Source organism: Protopterus annectens, chromosome 3.part0, assembly GCF_019279795.1.
Source record: "Protopterus annectens isolate FY-2018-M chromosome 3.part0, PAN1.0, whole genome shotgun sequence".
Taxonomy (NCBI): Eukaryota; Metazoa; Chordata; order Ceratodontiformes; family Protopteridae; genus Protopterus; species Protopterus annectens.
In genome coordinates, this window is record NC_056731.1 from 1,529,808,464 (window position 1) to 1,529,827,530 (window position 19,067).

General features: G+C 39.4%; 1 protein-coding gene across 2 annotated transcripts in view; it reads right to left on the reverse strand.

Moving 5' to 3' along the window:
- The window catches only part of MYOM1 (myomesin 1), an 848,953-nt gene that overhangs the window by 287,031 nt on the left and 542,855 nt on the right, over window positions 1-19,067 (reverse strand). For both annotated transcript variants that reach the window (XM_044065566.1, XM_044065567.1), the window contains exon 16: window positions 9,877-10,051. In XM_044065566.1, the coding sequence (XP_043921501.1) occupies window positions 9,877-10,051 (175 nt within the window). The remainder of the gene's footprint in view (window positions 1-9,876; window positions 10,052-19,067) is intronic.

Consider the following 19,067-nt stretch of genomic DNA (forward strand, 5'->3'; position numbering starts at 1 on the left):
ACTGGCGGCCTGTCTCTGTCTTTACCTTTGCATTTTTTCGGAATGTCAGTAATCGGGTGGCTTACAGAAGACATATCTGGATATTTGAACCGAGTACCAAAATATTAAGAAGCGAAAATGTACTGACGATGAATAGATCGTGGTTTAAATAAGGCACAAAACCGACAGCGAGGTACGTCGTGGTCAGGGCCTAGGCAAGGAATACAATACGAATGAAAATCTTTATGAGGTATTTGCTTTCCACAAGAAATACAATTATTGACTTTTACTGACTTTGGTTTAGAGCAAGAAAAAGTTTCCCCAATGGGGTACTTAACTTTAGTAGAAGACTTCGATTCTGAAACTCGAAAACAAAAATTTCAGGAGTTGGCCGACCGGTACTCGCAAACTGCTTCTGCTTCGGGCACCGCACAGCAAGAAAGACTGATAAAATGTTTTGGCTGAATGCTTTATACCCCTGACTACTTGACGTCATGGAAGATGAGACAGCAACCGATGCAGGACCCAAGACTTTGTTAATCAGGCCGACTGAGGGCTACTGCAAGCAGATAACCCAAATGTGATGACTGCAACAGTGAAACAGGAAGAACATCATGCTGAGTGTATCCATCTCAAACTCAGCAATGAATGGAACTGTAGGTAGCAGCACAGACTCTACATGGTACCCTATAGGGGGAAGAGTTGTACAGACCAACCACTTTGGGCATCTACTGTGGTGCGCAATATCTTCAAGATAGGAGAACACAGATCACAGACTGCATGCCATGGCAGGGCTAGCCACTTAACGGTGTAAAATAGTGATTCAGTCATGTTGACTAATGTTGCCAAATGTGTGATAAGTGGGCTGAGGACTCACCCTACTCTGACCTACACCAGGGACCCTTGCTAATGGTAGGAGGGGTAAATGTGCCCCTATTGACCAGTGTGTGCCCGCTATAAAGCCCAGCAGCCCTGGGACAATAAACTACTGGCCAGCCGGTATCTAGTTGCCTAGCCTGAGTTACCTGGGATAGCTCTGTTGAACGAAAGCTGGATGTAAAACTAACCAACCTGCCAAACATGAACTAAGAATTGTTAATGTAGGTTCACTGACAGGACGCAGCTTGGAAGTGGATGGATTGTGTAAAAGAAGATCTGCGATAGTCAAGCATGAGTGTTGAAGAAGGTAGGAGAGTGGCACTGAATCGAGAGAGTTGGTGAGAGTTAACACGATACCCTGACTCCATGTAGAAAAAAAATAGGAAAAAGGGGGCTGATGATGATGTTAATAGCAAATTGACTTTTGACCACCATATTGCCTCTGTTGTATGGAAAACTTTCTACATGCCCCACCTCATTAATAAGGGTATTTCATCCAGGGACAAGGTGGTCATAACATCCCTGTATTCTTCCCTTATAAGACTCATTATTGAGTACAATGCACCTTTCGGCATGTACCTCAGAAAGCACATGCAGCAGCTGGAGAGACCATAGAGGTTCCTCACCAGGATAATTCAGTCTCCTACAAACTCCTCAGAGGTGACCTCTGTCTGGCATACAAAGCAATCTCAGACCCCGCACGATGGGACTGCTGCATATCTGCAAGTCCAGCTCCACTCGAGTAACCCACATGCGTGACCTCAACCTGGTCTGTGACATCAATAGGACTTGCTGGAAGGACAGATTTGTGTCCCAGAGATTCCCCCTTCTGTGGAACAGACTCCCACTCCACGTCAATCAGAGTACCTCATTAATGCTTTTTAAGTGCAACCTGGATAACTGGATGGGGAATAGAAAATACACTCCTGGGATTCCACCTGTGCCCCTGCTAGACAGGGACATCGGGTGCTGACTTGTCAGAACATGGGCTAAATTCTTGGCTAGGTTTGTAAGGGCCTCAGCGCCAATAGTCTAGTAACTTCCTATGATCCTATAAAATAACAACAAAGAGTGCTGCAACTCACAAATACAGTAGCTCAGCATTTTGTAAGATGCAAGGCATCTTAACGCAACCAACCTTTGCAGAGTGAGCCATTGTCCCCTAACAAACTGACACTGTGATGTTGGCCTGTTGGGGAGATCAAACAGAGGTGGAACACAATGCATAACCAAGTAAGACCTATCTATAATTAAAACTTCAGTGCAACAACTTTAATGACACTAGTTGTAACTGTACAGCACAAAGGTATTTGTTAGACTGAGGTGCTGCTATTATATTAAATGTAACTCACTACAATAAACTATTATTAAGCAATCCATGGCAACAGAACTCAGATTTCTTACAGTTCCTATCTCTCTGTATGCTGTAACATCAGTCATCCAGCTTTGCACAACAGATGGAAAAGGGGAGGTTTGGAAGGCCTAAGCAAAAAAGGGACACAGAAAAGGACACTTAAAAACAGCATTGAATAACACTGCAGTGACTGGGACAATGCAGAGTAAAGCCTAAACTTGGCACCAGATTTCAGTTATGCTTTTATCTGTGTTCAGGTACCACTGGCAAAAAGATATTCCTTTAATATTAGTTTAGTTAGTTTCTAGAATATACTCAAGTATTTTAGATGTTCAGTATAAACATGTACATTCTAATGTAAATTTCAGTCAAGATTCAGAATATGACATTCATACTCAGTTATGAGTTCAGTGTAGTATATTTCAGCCAAATGTCAGAATGTAACATTCATACTCAGTTACACATACAATTACATCACATTTCACATTATTCAGTCATTAGTTTTAAGGATAAAGTGACAGAATTATTTGTAACAGGCTTATTAAAATAAGTTATCTAAAGAATAGGTAGTAATAGTCATCTAATATATTCAATGCATAACAGGGCAAGCTTAATTTGTTAATGAATTTACAGATTACAGTGTACTTTACATAATTATTGTACATTAGACTGAAGTTAAAAGGACACTGACAGAGTGTGCAAAGGTATCGATCTGAAATACAGAAAGCATAGGTTTCAGTAAGCTATTATAGGGCATAAGTATTTACAGGATATTTAAGACAGAAATGTAAAAGGCAGACATTTATTACAGCATATAGAAATTAAAAAGTTAGCAGAATTATTAACAAATCTAGATGGAAATGTACAGACAGACACACGTTAATATAGTATATGGCAATCATGCTTCAAGACCAGTTATAAAGCTATCCCTCTAGTGCCAATTTCAATTAGTCTTCAGAAAATAGCCATCACTTGATAGGCTATATAATGAGAAAAGGAATGGACTAAATGGTAAAGTGTTTGAGAATTTAAATCTATGGACAACAGGAAAAGGTTTTATTTGCTATAAGTGAGAGACATCATGGTGCAATAGGGTACCACGTCATAAGGTAGAAAACAGGCAATAGACAGTGTAATTTTACCATTAGAGCATACAGAGATAGGAAAGAAAAATAGGCAGGGGTAACAGTTCATACTCATCTAACCTGACTGAAGAGTCAGAGACAAGTTGAGAATCTGTATGGCATTTTCTTCATGCTGATTCTGGAACAATAAAGTTGACAGAATTACCTGGCCCAATCAGTTTTAGAAACCAAAGAATTAAACGACACTGATTTTCAGAATAATGTGCAGGTTTTAGATACATCACACATTCATCAGAACTTAGACTTAAAGACTCTAAAGACTATGGATCTAGGTAATGGGGTAATCACTGGAGCAGGTATATTTTCTGCATATGGAGCAGTTAAAGCTATTTGAAAATTATATAAATTAGACAAGTTGCTATAGGCATTAGTTAATAGCATCATTGAGACTATAAAGGACATTGCCGTCTATCAGGACACATCTGCAGATTATGAGTGAGGTGGCATAAAGTTCATATATTCAAACCAGATTATAGTAGTAATACAGACATGAGGTAACTACAAAAAAGGTCCATGTAAACTTTTATCAGGGACCTCACGGGGAGCTGTTAGATTGAGGTTTTTCACTTAAAAGTAGTTGTCAGGCATAAGGAAGAATAAATAGTAGAACAGGCCTGAACATATAGAGTCTGATTTGTGTTTTCATTTAGGCATGCAGTTTCAGGGAAAGATAGTTCAGTAGAAGGGAAAAGATAATCTTAATGGTTAAGCATGAGATGTACAGAAATTACAGTTATCAAGAGAAATCTACAAAATGTTACTTTCTGAAGGGAATTATATATGCACTTGCAATGGAATACTAGATAAAAAATAGACAGCACTGTCAGGCACCTGCAAGACAAGGCCTGAGAACCAAGGTTAGTGGGTGGATACAGCTTCCAGACGAAAATTACTGGACTGAAGTAATATAATATGTATCTTTAGGACAGAGAAGTTAGTGGAAGCCTGGTACAATACTTGCATAGATATCGTTACTGAAATACTTGTGTGCTTTCAGTTGATATATTATACTGCTATATACCATTTGAATACGCTGCTGTGACATTTATATCTGCTGGCATTATATTGAATGCTACTCACTAAAATAAACAATTATTAAGCAACCCCTGGCAATTGAACTCTTGATTTCTTACAGTGTTATGTTCTTCATGACTTCAGTGCACAAAAATGTTTATGTCCACAAGGAATCTTGATATATAGCAATGAGGAACACTTACAGCTTAGCACTGCTAAACTGCACACCAACGTTCTTTTCTGGATCATACCTTAGGCCAGTAAGTGTAGATAAGCTCAAACATCTTGCAGTGTCAGGAAAACTATACATGTTTAGTTTTATGAAATGCATGAATCTCATTTGGTCATATCAACTTATGCTTAGCTACAGTACAGCTACTCCTTGTGACTACCATCAGTCTTTTCAGAATCCCAGCCCTAGTGTTTCCTTGTCATTGCTTAGTGCTTGGTTCAAACAAACCTCATAGGTGTACCTGATAACCTGTCAATTTTTCAGAGGGCAGTGATTGCTAATATACAGTCACAATTAATCAAATGAGGAACAATGGATGAGCTGGCCAGTAAGGAAGCAGATATATGTTATTTAAAGGAAGTGACAATGAGCTAGGAAGTCTACAAAGATTTTCATTGTTAAACAATAAATCTACATGCCTAAAGTTAGAAAGAAAATCTACTACAGTTATTTAGCTGCACTTTGTAATTCAGGTATCTAATAATAGATTTCATGTTGTCATAGACCATCTTCTAAAAAGTATGCATGGGCAGCTACTATTTCTGCTTGCCCTTTTCCATGGACCCCTGTAAATGTGTACATGCACCCCTTTGCCATATTTTTTTGCCTCCCCTCTTGATGTGTTATATAGTTACCTATAGACTCATTTGCTTCACTAGTGGCTGACAGTGTACTGACTTTCTCTCTTAAACATTAATTACACATAGAAGGAGAGTTTTCCAACCGAAACTTGAAGAAAGTCAACCATCTCATCATTCACTAATATGAATTTGCTCCAGAACCTTAGTTTTCTTTACTGCTGACATTTCCCTTCTTTCTGAACTAGACAGGTGTCAGAATGAGTTCTTAGCTGTCTACAAACTATGGTAAATTAAAGTAGAATTGTAGTAAAATAGCAAAGACAGACATCTGTGGGACTATAGGTGGGGTCATCTTTGTTGAGTGATTCTGGACCCTTGTGCAAAAATGAAAGCTCTAGCATTAAAACATCCATATGTGCATCTTGGGCGTCAAGAGAGGAGGGAAGTCTGGGGTCTCCATATGTGGCTTTTCAAGTGTTGGTGATGGCATGATGTTGGGGCCAAAGAATGGGTCAGTACAGACTGGGATTGTGGGAAAACTGGGGCAGGTGCTTGGGTGCTGACTTGGAATTTGGTTTCAGGCCTGACATTGGAAGATTTTTGACCATAGCTTAAAGTATTTTAAAAGCCTTTAAGGGCAATGAGGCTTTTGGAAAGACCCTTATCAGAGCCTAGTGATAATTTTTCCTTCTAGTCTGCCTACCCAAAAGCTTTTTTTCATCAGGGAAGTTAGGAATTTTTCTCAGTGTCTCTTTCTTTGATTGAATGTTTGGCAAACTGTGCTTCCAGGTATTATGTTCCTCCCTGAGACAGTAAGGAGAGAGAAAGAGAGAGAGGGTGCCTGTCAATGGAAGCAGTGTGTCTGCTATGGAGGTTGCGCTTAAAATGCAGTTTCTGCATTAGGCCAAATAAAGGGATACCTCTCAGCCTCTTAGCACAAGAATTGTGGAAAAGGCCAGGGAGGGGCAAAGGACAAAATCAGGGACAGACTTCAAATATTTCTGTAACTTAGGAAGTTGTTAGAATAATAGGTTTTGCATTGATATGAATTTTCTGAAGGATATGAAGTCGGAAACTAAACATCTATTATTATTCAATAACTGCAACCCTCAATGATTTGCCAGAAGACCACAGACTTTATGAAGGACAGACCAAGTATATGAGGCAAACATATGGAGATTCTGTGAAATTGTGGACAGTTGAGAGGTACTGCTGAAAATGATAGGCAATGGGCAGAAGTTGGCAAAAAATAGTAGAGAAAGGAAAAAAATAAGAAATGGGGTATGTGTGGCTACTGTTTAAAAACCTAGAAGTTATTGTGACAAAAAACAAGCATACTTTGTCAGCAAAACTGATACATTCAAGAGGGTCAGCCTAAAGAAATAATTATTTTGCTGTCTGAATTTCATGCACAGCAATGAAGAACTGGAGACGTGAGCTGAGCAGCATGATGGGAGTTGGAGGATGGGGCGAACAGCCTGCAGAGTTCTAGTTGCTGACTGGTCATGCCTGTGACAGATGGATCACTTCTTAACTGAGTCTTAGCTTTCTTCACTACTGACTTTCTTCTCTCCGTACGGATTAGCTGGCTGAATGGATGATGCTTGTTTACAAATTATGGTGTAGTGAAGGATAAATACACTAACAAAGCAAAATAGAAATCCATGGGCTTACTGCAATGGGAGGCAAATTTAGAAACAACATTCAAAATAGTTATCGGAAACAAGAGCAGGCTCAAAGAAACATAAATATGTAAATCTAGATGGCTACTGATATTGGGGAGACTCCTTTCTATGCTGTTCATTACACAGGTTCACTAAACAGAAAACAGTGAGCAAGCATATCATGGGCTGATTGCTGGTTAGATTGCTCTGTCTTGTGGTGAGGGATCCTGCAAAGTAGCACTGACTTCCAGGAAGGAATGTAGGGAAGTAAAGGTAACAGGAACATATATACACATACAGAATGAATGTAGGCAAAAGTCTTGGCATTGCTTATGCAGAAATGGGCTCACCTACTTAGCAGTAAATCTTTACCACACTGAAACCACTGCAGGGTCAGTTCATTGCTTATACCATGGAACATGAGATGAGAGCATCTCACATCACTCAGAAATGCTTTCAAAGGTGCTTTCCCAGTTCCATCCAGGTTTAAATGTAACACTTCCTTATTTACCCCTCAGCTATGCATTTTTCATTGCCCTTCACCTAACCCCTCTGACGACTGAATTTCTCAGAAGTAGAACATGGCCGGTTTTCCTCTTAGATATTTCTCAGTTATTACTACACTCCCATAGATCTTCTTTTCCAGTTGATCTGCAAGCAAGCCTATTCAGCATCCCATCCTTTGCTCCCTTACACATACCAGAATCCTTTTTGTCAGTCTCTTTCCTCTGTCAACTCCACTGCATCAGATCCTTCTGCTTTTATAATACTAGTTCTTTTTCACCACTGTTTACCACTATTCTTTCCATATTTATACCCAAACAATTAATTTTCCTGTTCACTTTACCCATTTTTCTGCTCTCTCCAGTTAGGCTTGCAACCAAGTGGCAGCTCCACAAACTCTGCTTTCACCTGTTAGGTCTGTTACCATGCCAAAACTCTGTTCATTCTATACAAATGCCACTTAGTCAGGTGACAGCTCCTTCCCGGCTCTAGCCTCCCTATCATCTATCACCAGTGCAGTACAGAACCTCCAAGCCGGTTTGCATCTCTCATGCCTGCTGGCATTAAGTGCTTCAGTAGTTAGCAAAGCAAACTGTAGCCTCCCTCCTTACCATGGTTTACCTATCAACAGGTTACAACTGAACAAGAGCCTCCCTACCCTAACCACAAGCCTCATCAAAAACTACTCACCCATAAGATGTATCCTTTTACTAATTCTGTATTGTGCACTTCCTACCCAGCTTACTATCTCCTTAGGAAGGACTAGGTTTGAAAGCCTAAGTATCTCTATTGTTTCACAGCCTGCATTACTCATTCAAAAGCATCAAAACAATTTTTAATTCATTCTGAGCCTTTTTTCATAGAATTAAAGTGGCATTGTTTTATTTTGTCATAACACTCTGCATCAGTCTCATATCTTTTGACAGGCTGCTGTTTACAATATTCCATTCCATTTTCTAGCTTTTACTAATAATGGCAGACATTTGAGTTTCGGACTTCATACCCTCAACTTTCTAAGTTTGCAAGAGCAATATTTAAAAACTGTCCCTATTTTTGGGCCTTTGCCCCACTTTTATTTATTGCTTTGTCCAGATTTCTTGCTCTAAGAATTTGAGAGGTATGTTTACATGTTATGTTTCTTTAGTGAGTGGACTTGCAAACAAACGGAATGTTTCATTGTTCAGTAGGGAAGTAAGGAGTAATGTTTTATAACTGGATACTTGGCTTTGCCTAGCACTACTCAGTGGTGTCATTTGTAACCATCCTGTAGGAAAACAGTATAAATGGAAAATTGACATGATCATAAATAACTAAACTAAATAAGGTTAAAGTAAATACAATGCAGAACTACAAAAATAGTTATACCCTAACATAACTCACTGCGCTATTAAATAATACCAAAAAATTAACTTGGCACCTTAAAAACGTGTTAAAAATCATTTCAGAACCAGAGCAGAAAACCATCCATGAGATTGCCCATTCATAAAAACCTATGAAACTTATACAACCTTGATCAAAAGACAGCTTAAGAAACAACATAATGACCACACCACTTTCAAATAAATGTGAAATAGTAATTCAAAAGAAAAAAAAAACTGAAAATACGCTAGATGAGACTATGTTAATATCTTCTTGAAATATATTATACTAAAAGATTATAGAACTTAGTTTCATGAATGATGGCATCAGCCCCTGCCATGAAACTCATTTCCTAATCACACTGTACAACGCATTCTGACAGCCGCGGTGGTGCAGCGGTTAGCATTGGTGCCTCACAGCAAGAGGTTCTCCCGTTCGATTCTCGGTCGGAGCACCTTCTGTGTGGAGTCTGCATGTCCTCCCCTCAGTCGAGTGATGTTTAAAGACATGCAGGTAGGTGCATGCGTGAATGGCTGTGCCTTCTTTGAAGGTTGGGCATCGGGCTGGCAACTCGGCACCGTAAAAAAGTTTACTGCCAATCATTAGCGGACCGGAGTTCCACTGTGGTGACCCCTAACAGGGAAAAGCTGAAAGAAGACTGTACAACACATTTTATTTCATGTATCACATTCCAGACATCACTGCATTTCGTGTACCCTAACTCATGTGTGCTAACCACTAACCCTGCCACTGTTCTAACCCAGGTTCTACACCTTACTTTATGAAAAAAAAAATTTCCTAATAGTAACACTACACTAGACACTAGCACGCATCTCACATGGCCAGAAATGCACAAAGCTACATATATCCCCTTACCTAGCCTTTACACTAACCCTAAATAACAAACAACAAGTAAACACACACACACACACACACACACACACACACACACACACACACACACACACACACACACACACACACACACGGGCGCACATACTTCTACCCTTAATGCTTACTATATAAAATGTGTGGGTATAGTAAATAAGTTACGTAGTTATGCCTGCTTTCACCCTTGCATTAATGGAAATGAAGCAGTTATGGTTTTAAACACACCTCCTAAAGTGCCTACTTTCCACATGAACCCTGAATGCCCTTTATGTACCTTTTGCCTTTCACTGGTTTATTGTTGCAAGGTTCCCATTTATTGGCACCGACAAGACTTGCTTCAATATAGTATCCAACTAGCTCTTTAGCATCTCTGGATTCTTCCCAGTTGATGACCACAGATGTGTCTGTATTTCTTGATGGAACAACATGACCTGGAGCCTTTGGGATATCTATAAATAAAAAAGATGGCAAAAGTATTACACAGCAATACAACGATGTATACAAGTGTTAAGAGATATGCTTAAAGTTAACTACCCTTCTTGGTTACCACTTAATTAATATTTCATATTTTAATTTTCACATAGGTTAAACTGTAACACATTGATCTGTTTTTGAAACTAGCAATGAAAGTATGTATTGCAGGCACATTTAATTATTTATTTCCTTACTTGTTTCATTTCTTATTTCTTTATTTGTTCATATTTGTCTAATAAACCGTAAAGCTCTTCTGATAGCAAGATTTAAACTTTATTTTGCCAAGAAGGGTTCAAGAACATTGACTGAATGGCTTGATTAAGGCAAATTACTGACACCATGTAATGAGTTATACCTGAACTATACAGAAAAGAAATAATCTTTCCCACAGACTGTACTCCATTCTAGCAACAGTGTAAGCCAGGAAGGCATGGAATGTAACTCTGAGTAACTCTGTTGTAGATAACTTACCCTTCTAGGTAATGCATCTCTATATCCCTAAACATTCATGACAACTACCACATCAACCTGATCTAATACACATGCACTCACACACGCACACACACACACACACACACACACACACACACACACACACACACACACACACACACACACACACACACACACACAGCTGAAATGAGAAAGCTGCTGCTAAAAATCTTGTTTAGTGTCATACAGTATGCAAGCAGCAACTGAGACCATCAAACTTAGAACAGCAGGATGTGGGCCATTAACTGACAAATTACATGGCTCAGACAGTGAAAACAACCACAAATTTGAAAGATGCAGTGATGGCTGGGGCAGATTTTACCTTTAATATAAGAAGATTTTATAGATGAAGCAAAGAATGCAACATGTACTGAAAATACTCAGCACCCATTTTAATGCAGCATATCTCTCAACTGTCCCTGAATTCACAAAATGTCTCTAAATTTGTCTCATATTTTTGTCCTGGCCATCATAAAATGCTTGATTTTCTGGTGAATCACCGAGGACTGCAGTAAGTCAATAAAGCCAGTAATTAGAGTTTCACACGTTATTATTCAAAAATGAATGAATGTTGAACCTGATGTGAATTAGAATAACATTTAAAAATTGTCCCTGATTTTGGATCATTGGCCCCTCGCTGGTTTTCACTGTGTCCAGAGGTATGTAATAGAATGTTTGGTGTGAATGTTTTAACAGAACTGTAGAAGTAATGTTTAAGATGGGTAGAAAGCTGTGACAGGTTTACTGTTCGGTGAATCGTGTCAGTTATCATGTACAAGTCTGTCATTTTAGACTACAAAGTGCTAATGAGGTCAATTCTTTTTCAAGATTTGATTGCCTTATCTGCCATTTGCATACTATATGCTTATAAACACATTATTTATTCTGACCACATATACATATAGACACAATCTCACACATACTTAACATAGACATCTAGCTATATATAGCTTAATCTGTCTTATTTAGTTCTACTTATTACACAGTTTTAATGGGGTCAGCCCTGCTGGGAAAAGAACTTTAAAAGAGTGAACCTGAGGAGAAAATCTCCATCAACAATTTAACACCTAGCAGGACGAAGGCCTTAGGTACTACTTAGAATCTGGGTGGAGCACTTTGGTAGTCTTGGTTATGAAGCTTCTTGCTAGATATGAGATAGTAAATCCAGAAAGAGAACATTCACAAAATGTAATTATTCAGTTCAGGATGATTCATTGAGGCTTAAAGTAGTACACAGAGCTATCCGCTTGCTCATTCAGCTGTTGCCTTGGCAGCATGAGATTGCAGAAATAGTAGGTTAAGGGCACGGCTCCAACATCAGCTCACCATATGGTCTGGAATGATTAATACAGCAGCACATGAGACTTGCATAGTGAGCAGCTTGGGAGCAAAAATTAATAGGTTTACTAATTATTACAGTGCATACCCCTCTCTACATCAAGCAGATTCCCACTGTGGGTTGCTGAGTCAGAATATGCCTATGCTCAGTGAGGACAAATTTTGTGCATCTTAATTCATTTTATGTTACACTTATTGCCAACTACCCTTTTTGTCTAAAATAGCATTTTCTGACTCATATTTAGTGTATAGAGCAGAGCCATTGCTACTGATAAACACACATTTTGATGCGCCACATTTGTGAAAATGACTATTTGGAAGTGTATACAGGAAAAACTTTTATAACATTATCGATTTTAACAGAACCATTTTATATGAAATACATAAAACATAGCAGTAACAACTGCAATCAGAGAGTACAAAGGCAAGGCCAGCATAAATAACTGTGAGACTGATTTAGGGTAACACGCAACAGTCATAATGAGGCTACAGCATCATCATGACCTATCCCAATGTTAGGTAACCTTGAGTATGTTACATTAATTTAAGGGCTGGAAGTTATGAAACGCACTGCATATAAATGGCTTGTACCCCCCCTCCACAAGAAAAAAGCATCCAAGGATTTAGGTATGTTTTCTTTTGACGTTTCATTGAACCTAGGTGTCAAGGATGTGGATGCCATTTTCAGATTTCATAGCCATGCATTATGAATAGAATGACTTATTGTGGGTACTGTCATGTGCATTTTCACATTTCATGACCACGCAGTATGAATAGAATGACTTATTGTGAGTACTGTCATATGCATTTTCACATTTCATAGCCACGTAGTATGAATAGAACGACTTATTATGGGTACTGTCATGTGCATTTTCACATTTCATAGCCACTCAGTATGAATAGAATGACTTATTGTGGGTACTGTCATGTGCATTTTCACATTTCATAGCCACTCAGTATGAATAGAATGACTTATTGTGGGTACTGTCATGTGCATTTTCACATTTCATAGCCACGCAGTATGAATAGAACGAGTTATTGTGGGTACTGTCATGTGCATTTTCACATTTCATAGCCATGCAGTATGAATAGAATGACTTATTGTGAGTACTGTCGTGCATTGTCACATTTCATAGTCATGCAGTATGAATAGAACGACTTATTGTGGTACTATCATGTGCATTTTCACATTTCATAGCCATGCAGTATGAATATAATGACTTATTGTGGTACTGTGATGTGCACTTTCTCAATATTTTCGGATTGAAGTCATTAAAAAGTTGCCAACAAACAACTGATTTGATCTCAGTGGAGAGATGCAAATAGACAAAGGGGAAGGCAACTGATGACTGGGAAGAAGGGATAACATCCTGGGTATGGGGAATGACACAAGCAAGGAGAACATGATGATAGGAGAATACGAGGAGAATGGATAGTCTGCTTAACTAGCCCACTCAGGCGTCAGATATGTCCATGGCTAACTTCATGGGTGGAGACTGCTGAATGTAGCCTGATTGACAGAGCCAGGGAGCCAGCCTGCCATGTGACTCTATCAGCCACACAAAGAGATGCTTCAGGGTACTAATACAAATGTTTACCTGCTGGTTAACCTTGGGTGTGATCAGCCATCACAGCTACTTTCAGCTGACTAAGAGGGACTCTTCCAGAGAATGACCTATTATTCACCCATTCTGCTGCTTCTTGATGATGTCTAGGTTTTCCATTCTCATTTCCTGTTCAGCTTTATTTGTGAGAGCTGCTGGTACATTCCTTGAAACATGTATAAGTGGCACAACATCAGGATTTATTTCTAAGTGATATTCTCCTGGCAAACTTCCTAAGCATGTAAACAGATAAGCAGTCATTCAGAGCACCATGGTTATAGTTCTGCGCAGTATCTGAAATGTGAGTGTAACAGTGTGACTGCTTCTTTACTCATTCACCTCTGTGTTTACATCATGAATTTGTTTTACTATTCCTAGTTTACTGTAAACCATATGACCCAGTGTATTATGAGGATTTTCTTCTTTAATTTCAACTAGCTGAGAGGGAAGTCTGTACTTGAGATGTCTGCAGTCATGCCAATATATTTTGATCTTGCTGTGTACCCAGTAGCTAAAATTCTTGACAACAACTACAACTAGTGACTTCTGTAGGCATATTTCTTCCCTTTGGGAAGATACTTCACTACGTCTGACACCAGTCATGTCAGGAGGCTTAATAAGTAGCATAGAGACACAGTAGATGTGTTATAGCTTCCATAAGGTCTACAGTCTAAATGGAATTTCTAAAAAAGTTTGTATACCGTGGCATAATAATCACTCTGGCTAGCGCACCAGTCTTAAGATTATATAAATGCATATATAACACTAAGACTTGTAACCTCAGTCATCATATTAGGTAAGGGCATGGAAGCATGTCCCACATACAAATGCTGTCGATCACAGCCCACTTTATTGAACATGCTCATGGTGGCATGACCAACTGAAAGGTAAGTTGATTAAGTGGACCATAATCTTGGTAATGGCTACTGCTATAAGACACTAAAATAGTCCTTTATTAAACAAGCAAATAAGACTCCTAGTGAAGTTCTACAAAGATAATTATGAATCCAAATTAGCTTCTCTAACTAAGGATAACCACAAAGCGTTCTTTAGTTACATCTGTAACCTCAAAGGTAAGGCCCAGATTTCTGCTGAACTCGTACTTAATGGTACTACATATACAGAACCTGTGGATATAGCAAACCTACTGACTGGTACAGTAAAAACTTCACATCCCTGTCCCTGCCACATATACCCTAAAGCATCCCTAACACCTGTCCCCCACCTAGTATCTCTGAGAAGCAGGTCTTAAATGCCATCTCTAAGGCCAAAAATACAGCCTCTATGGGACCAGACAACATCATATGCTATGTTCTATATGGGTTAAAAAAGGAATTAGCATCACCATTGGGCACGCTTTTCAATCACAGCCTAAGCACTGGCTTCATCCCAGTTGAATGGAAAACAGCTACCGTCATCCCTTTACACAAAGGGGGTACATCCACAGACCCCGGGAACTATAGACCCATTAGCCTGACCAGCCTTATCTGCAAGGCCATAGAATGAATCATCATGGACCTTATTAAGAAAGATACAGGAAATCTCCAAACACTCAACCCCGCCCAGTTTGGCTTTGTCAAGGGGAGATCATGCCTGTTACAGCTGGTGGACATCTTTGAGACAGTCACTGAAGCCCTAGACGAGGGCAAATCTGTGCATATAGCCTACCTAGACTTAGCCAAGGCCTTTGACACAATCCTCCACTCAAGCATCATTGATAAACTCACCCAGCTGGGTATTAACCTATATATCGTCAGGTGGGTTGCAAACTGGCTCACTGATAGAACTCATACGGTCAAATTAAGGGACTCCACCTCCTCCAGCAGACCTGTAACTAGTGTGTTCCACAGGGATCAGTTCTGGGATCCCTACTGTTCAATATCTACTCCTCCGAAGTCCAGGCTAAAACTTAAGGACTGTGGCTGACAAAGTTTGCTGATGACTACAAACTGGGAGTGATCATTGAAACACCTAACGATGTCAGCATACTTCAAGAAGGTCTTACGCAGACTAGTGACAGGTGCCAAAGTCATGGTCTTAAAATTAATGAAAAAAAATGTATTATCATCCCCTTCAGCAGGGGTGATGTTCCTGCAAACTATCACATCAATAGCAATACCCTAAGCACACAGCCAGTGGTGAGAGATCTGTGCACACAGGTTGATAGCAACCTTAACTTTGATCGCCATGTCTCTGCAGTGGTAAGAAGGGCATTTTATATTGCTCATCATATAAGTAAGGGGATTGCCTCCAGAAAAAAGAGGTTGTAACCCCCTGTACTCTTCCCTCATCAGGCCAATAATAGAGTACAACACTCCCTTTGGTATGTTCCTTTCCAAACACCTTTGAGAGACTACAAAGGTTTTTGTAAAGAAAATTCAGGCTCTTCAAGATCTGTCTTATGCAGACAGCCTGAAATCACTGTGACTTTACTCTATGTCATACAGACTGCTCAGAGGTGACCTGTGCCGTACATATAGAGCAATTTCTGACCCAGCTTTAATGGAAATGCTGCACATTCGCAAGTCAAATGGCATATGGGTAATTCGCTCAAAGGACCTTAACCTGGTATGTGACTTCAACAGAACTTCCTGGAGAGACAGATTTGTCTTATAGAGGTTGCCCAACCTTTGGGACGAGGTTCCTATTCATGTTAAACAAAGTCCCTCTTTGGCTCTATTTAAGCATAATTTGGACAATTGGATGGGTAACCAGAAATTCACCCCAGGGGTTCCACCTGTGTCCCTCTTGGACAGTGGCAATAGGTGCTGCTTTTAGTGTGTGCATGAACCAGACACCCTTGAGAACATGAGTTGAGCTTGGCTAGGTTTGTAAGGGCCCTGGGGCTGTTATCCTAGTAACCTCCTATGATTCTACGATCATATGAACTCGTCCATCGTCAGACCAATAATTGAGTGCAATGCTCCCTTTTGCATAAACCTCACCAGACACCTGCAACAACTGAAGAGACCACAGAGATTTCTCACCAAGAAATTACAGGCTACACAAAACAAGACTCAGGTGATAAGACTGAAAACATTGTCACTTTATTCTGTCTCCTATAGGTTGCTACGGGGGTGACCTGTCGAAAAATAACAAAAAAATGACCACTGATGTTGCAACACAAAGAACACAGTTTTAATGGTAAAGAGCTTTTCATCTCCTATAATAGTCGACTTCTTCAGACAACATTACAAAGCAATTAATCTGCTTAAATATAAGTCAGCCGACACATTTAATTTTAGAAAAACAGGAGCTTTTATGACAATTTAGGCTGAACTCTTACAACACCCCTGGTTTAAATGAAGTCACCTCTATTGCATGTATTTTAAAACTAAGAAGTTTAACACATTAAGGAAAAATTTCCCTTTGGATAGTAAGCATTTATCAGCATTAATTTGAGCTAGATCCAGTTGAGATATAAGGTGTTTTTATTTGTTTTATAATAACCAGTTATTGTTGTACTAAGCTGTGTGTATAATAATGTTTTATTTTAAGAAAAGTGATATGACAACCCTCTGTGTTTAGTGATGCTTTTGTTGATGATGTATTTAGAACAAAATGTGATTGGCTGTCTCACTTCAAAATGTATCAGCTGACTTATATTTAAGCAGATTAATTGCTTTGTAATGTTGTCTGAAGAAGTCTACTATTATAGGAGACGAAAAGCGCTTTACCATTAAAACTGTGATCTTTGTGTTGCAATGTCAGTGATAATTGTTTGTTATTTTTCGCTAAGGGGGTGACCTGTGACTGGCTTACAAGGCAGTCCCTGACCTGGCCCTGATGGAAATACTCCACATCCATAAATCAAACTGCACAAGTGTCAGTTGCTCCAGTGATGTTAATCTAGCCTCTGACATGAACAGGTCATGCTGGAGAGATAGATACATCTCCCAGAGACCGCCACTTCACTGAAACAAGCTTCCAATTCATGTGAAACAGAGGTCCTCCCTGACTATCTTCAAATGCAACCTAGATCAATGGATGGGTGACCACAAATTCTTTCCCAGGTGGCACCCATGTCCCTCCTGGAGAGAGGAAGTTAGTATTATCTATCATAGACCCTTACCTCTGAAAACTTCACTCACCTATCCACCGTCAACTGGGGCAACTCAGGATAAATATGTCTAGGCTTGTAAGAGCTATAGGGCCATTAGCCTAGTAACCTTCTATGAACATATGAACCTATTACTCAGTGACTTATTTGCATAATTCTCCCTCTCCAATTCACTTTTTATTGTTTATAGATGTGTACTAAACAAAAATATACAGCACAGCACAATATTCCAATTACACAAGCTTACAAATAAAACAAACATTTCTGTTTTTTTTTTTGTTGGCACTGTACTGTTACTCTCAATTATTCAGGGATATATATTAATATCACACATACACACACACAAACACAAACACACACACACAGTCTCACACACACACACACACACACACACATACACACACACACACACACACACACACACACACACACACACACACATACACACACACACACACACACACACACACATGCACAGACACATATACATATTAATACCCACGCATGCACACATACATTTATATATATATATATATATATATATATATATATATATATATATATATATATTTTTTTTATGTGTAGACACGTGATGGAATGCAGAGGTGCAGGAAGTTATGTAAAGTTAGAAGGAGTACAGGGTAAAGTGAAAGATAGAAAAGAATGACCAACTTAAGAAGAAATATTGGTTGGCCAAGAAAAAGGCTACGAGAACAGTTACAATAGCAAAGAAAAGGACACCAAAGTCACTTTACTAGCTTTTGGAAAGTGGAATAGAAAATTGTGCAAAGATCAAAAGATAAAGAAGATAGTCTTCAGATACCATTCATGATGGAGGTGAGCAACAATCTGCTCACCAGTTCCACCGAAAATCAAAGGCAGATGGAAGGAGTACATCCAGGAGCTTCTGAATGAAGAAAACCCCACAGAAGCTGTACTTCCCCAGACACAGCCTACAATAAAAGAGGAAGAATTACGAATGGCACTAAAGAAAATAAAGTCAAGGAAAGCAGCAGGCTCAGATGATGTCATGGCAAATATAGTCAGGATGTTAGGTGACATCTTGGCTGGAGAAATAGCTCCTGAGGGTACTCTCTGCAGCATGGAGAGAAAGGACCATTTCAGATGACTGGAGAATACACATGCTATTGAAGTGTACAAGAAAAAAAAGGGGACATTCACAACTGTGGGCAGTGCAGAGGTATCAAATTCCAGTCACACTGCATGAAACTGCTGGAGATTAGAAAGATGGAAGATGAGCAGGTCAGATTTAGATCAGAATGCAGTATAACTGACCCAATGTTTGCAGTGAGACAGAAAGTGGAAAAGATGCTGGAGAAGAGGAAAGAATCCAACTAGGCATTGGATGACTTAGGGAAATGCATAACAGCTGGCTTAATGGTTAACATATTTGCCTCCCATGCACAAGGTACAAGACTCGATCCTGACCTCCAGCCAATGCCTGTTTGGAGTTTGCATGTTCTCCCTGTGTCTCTG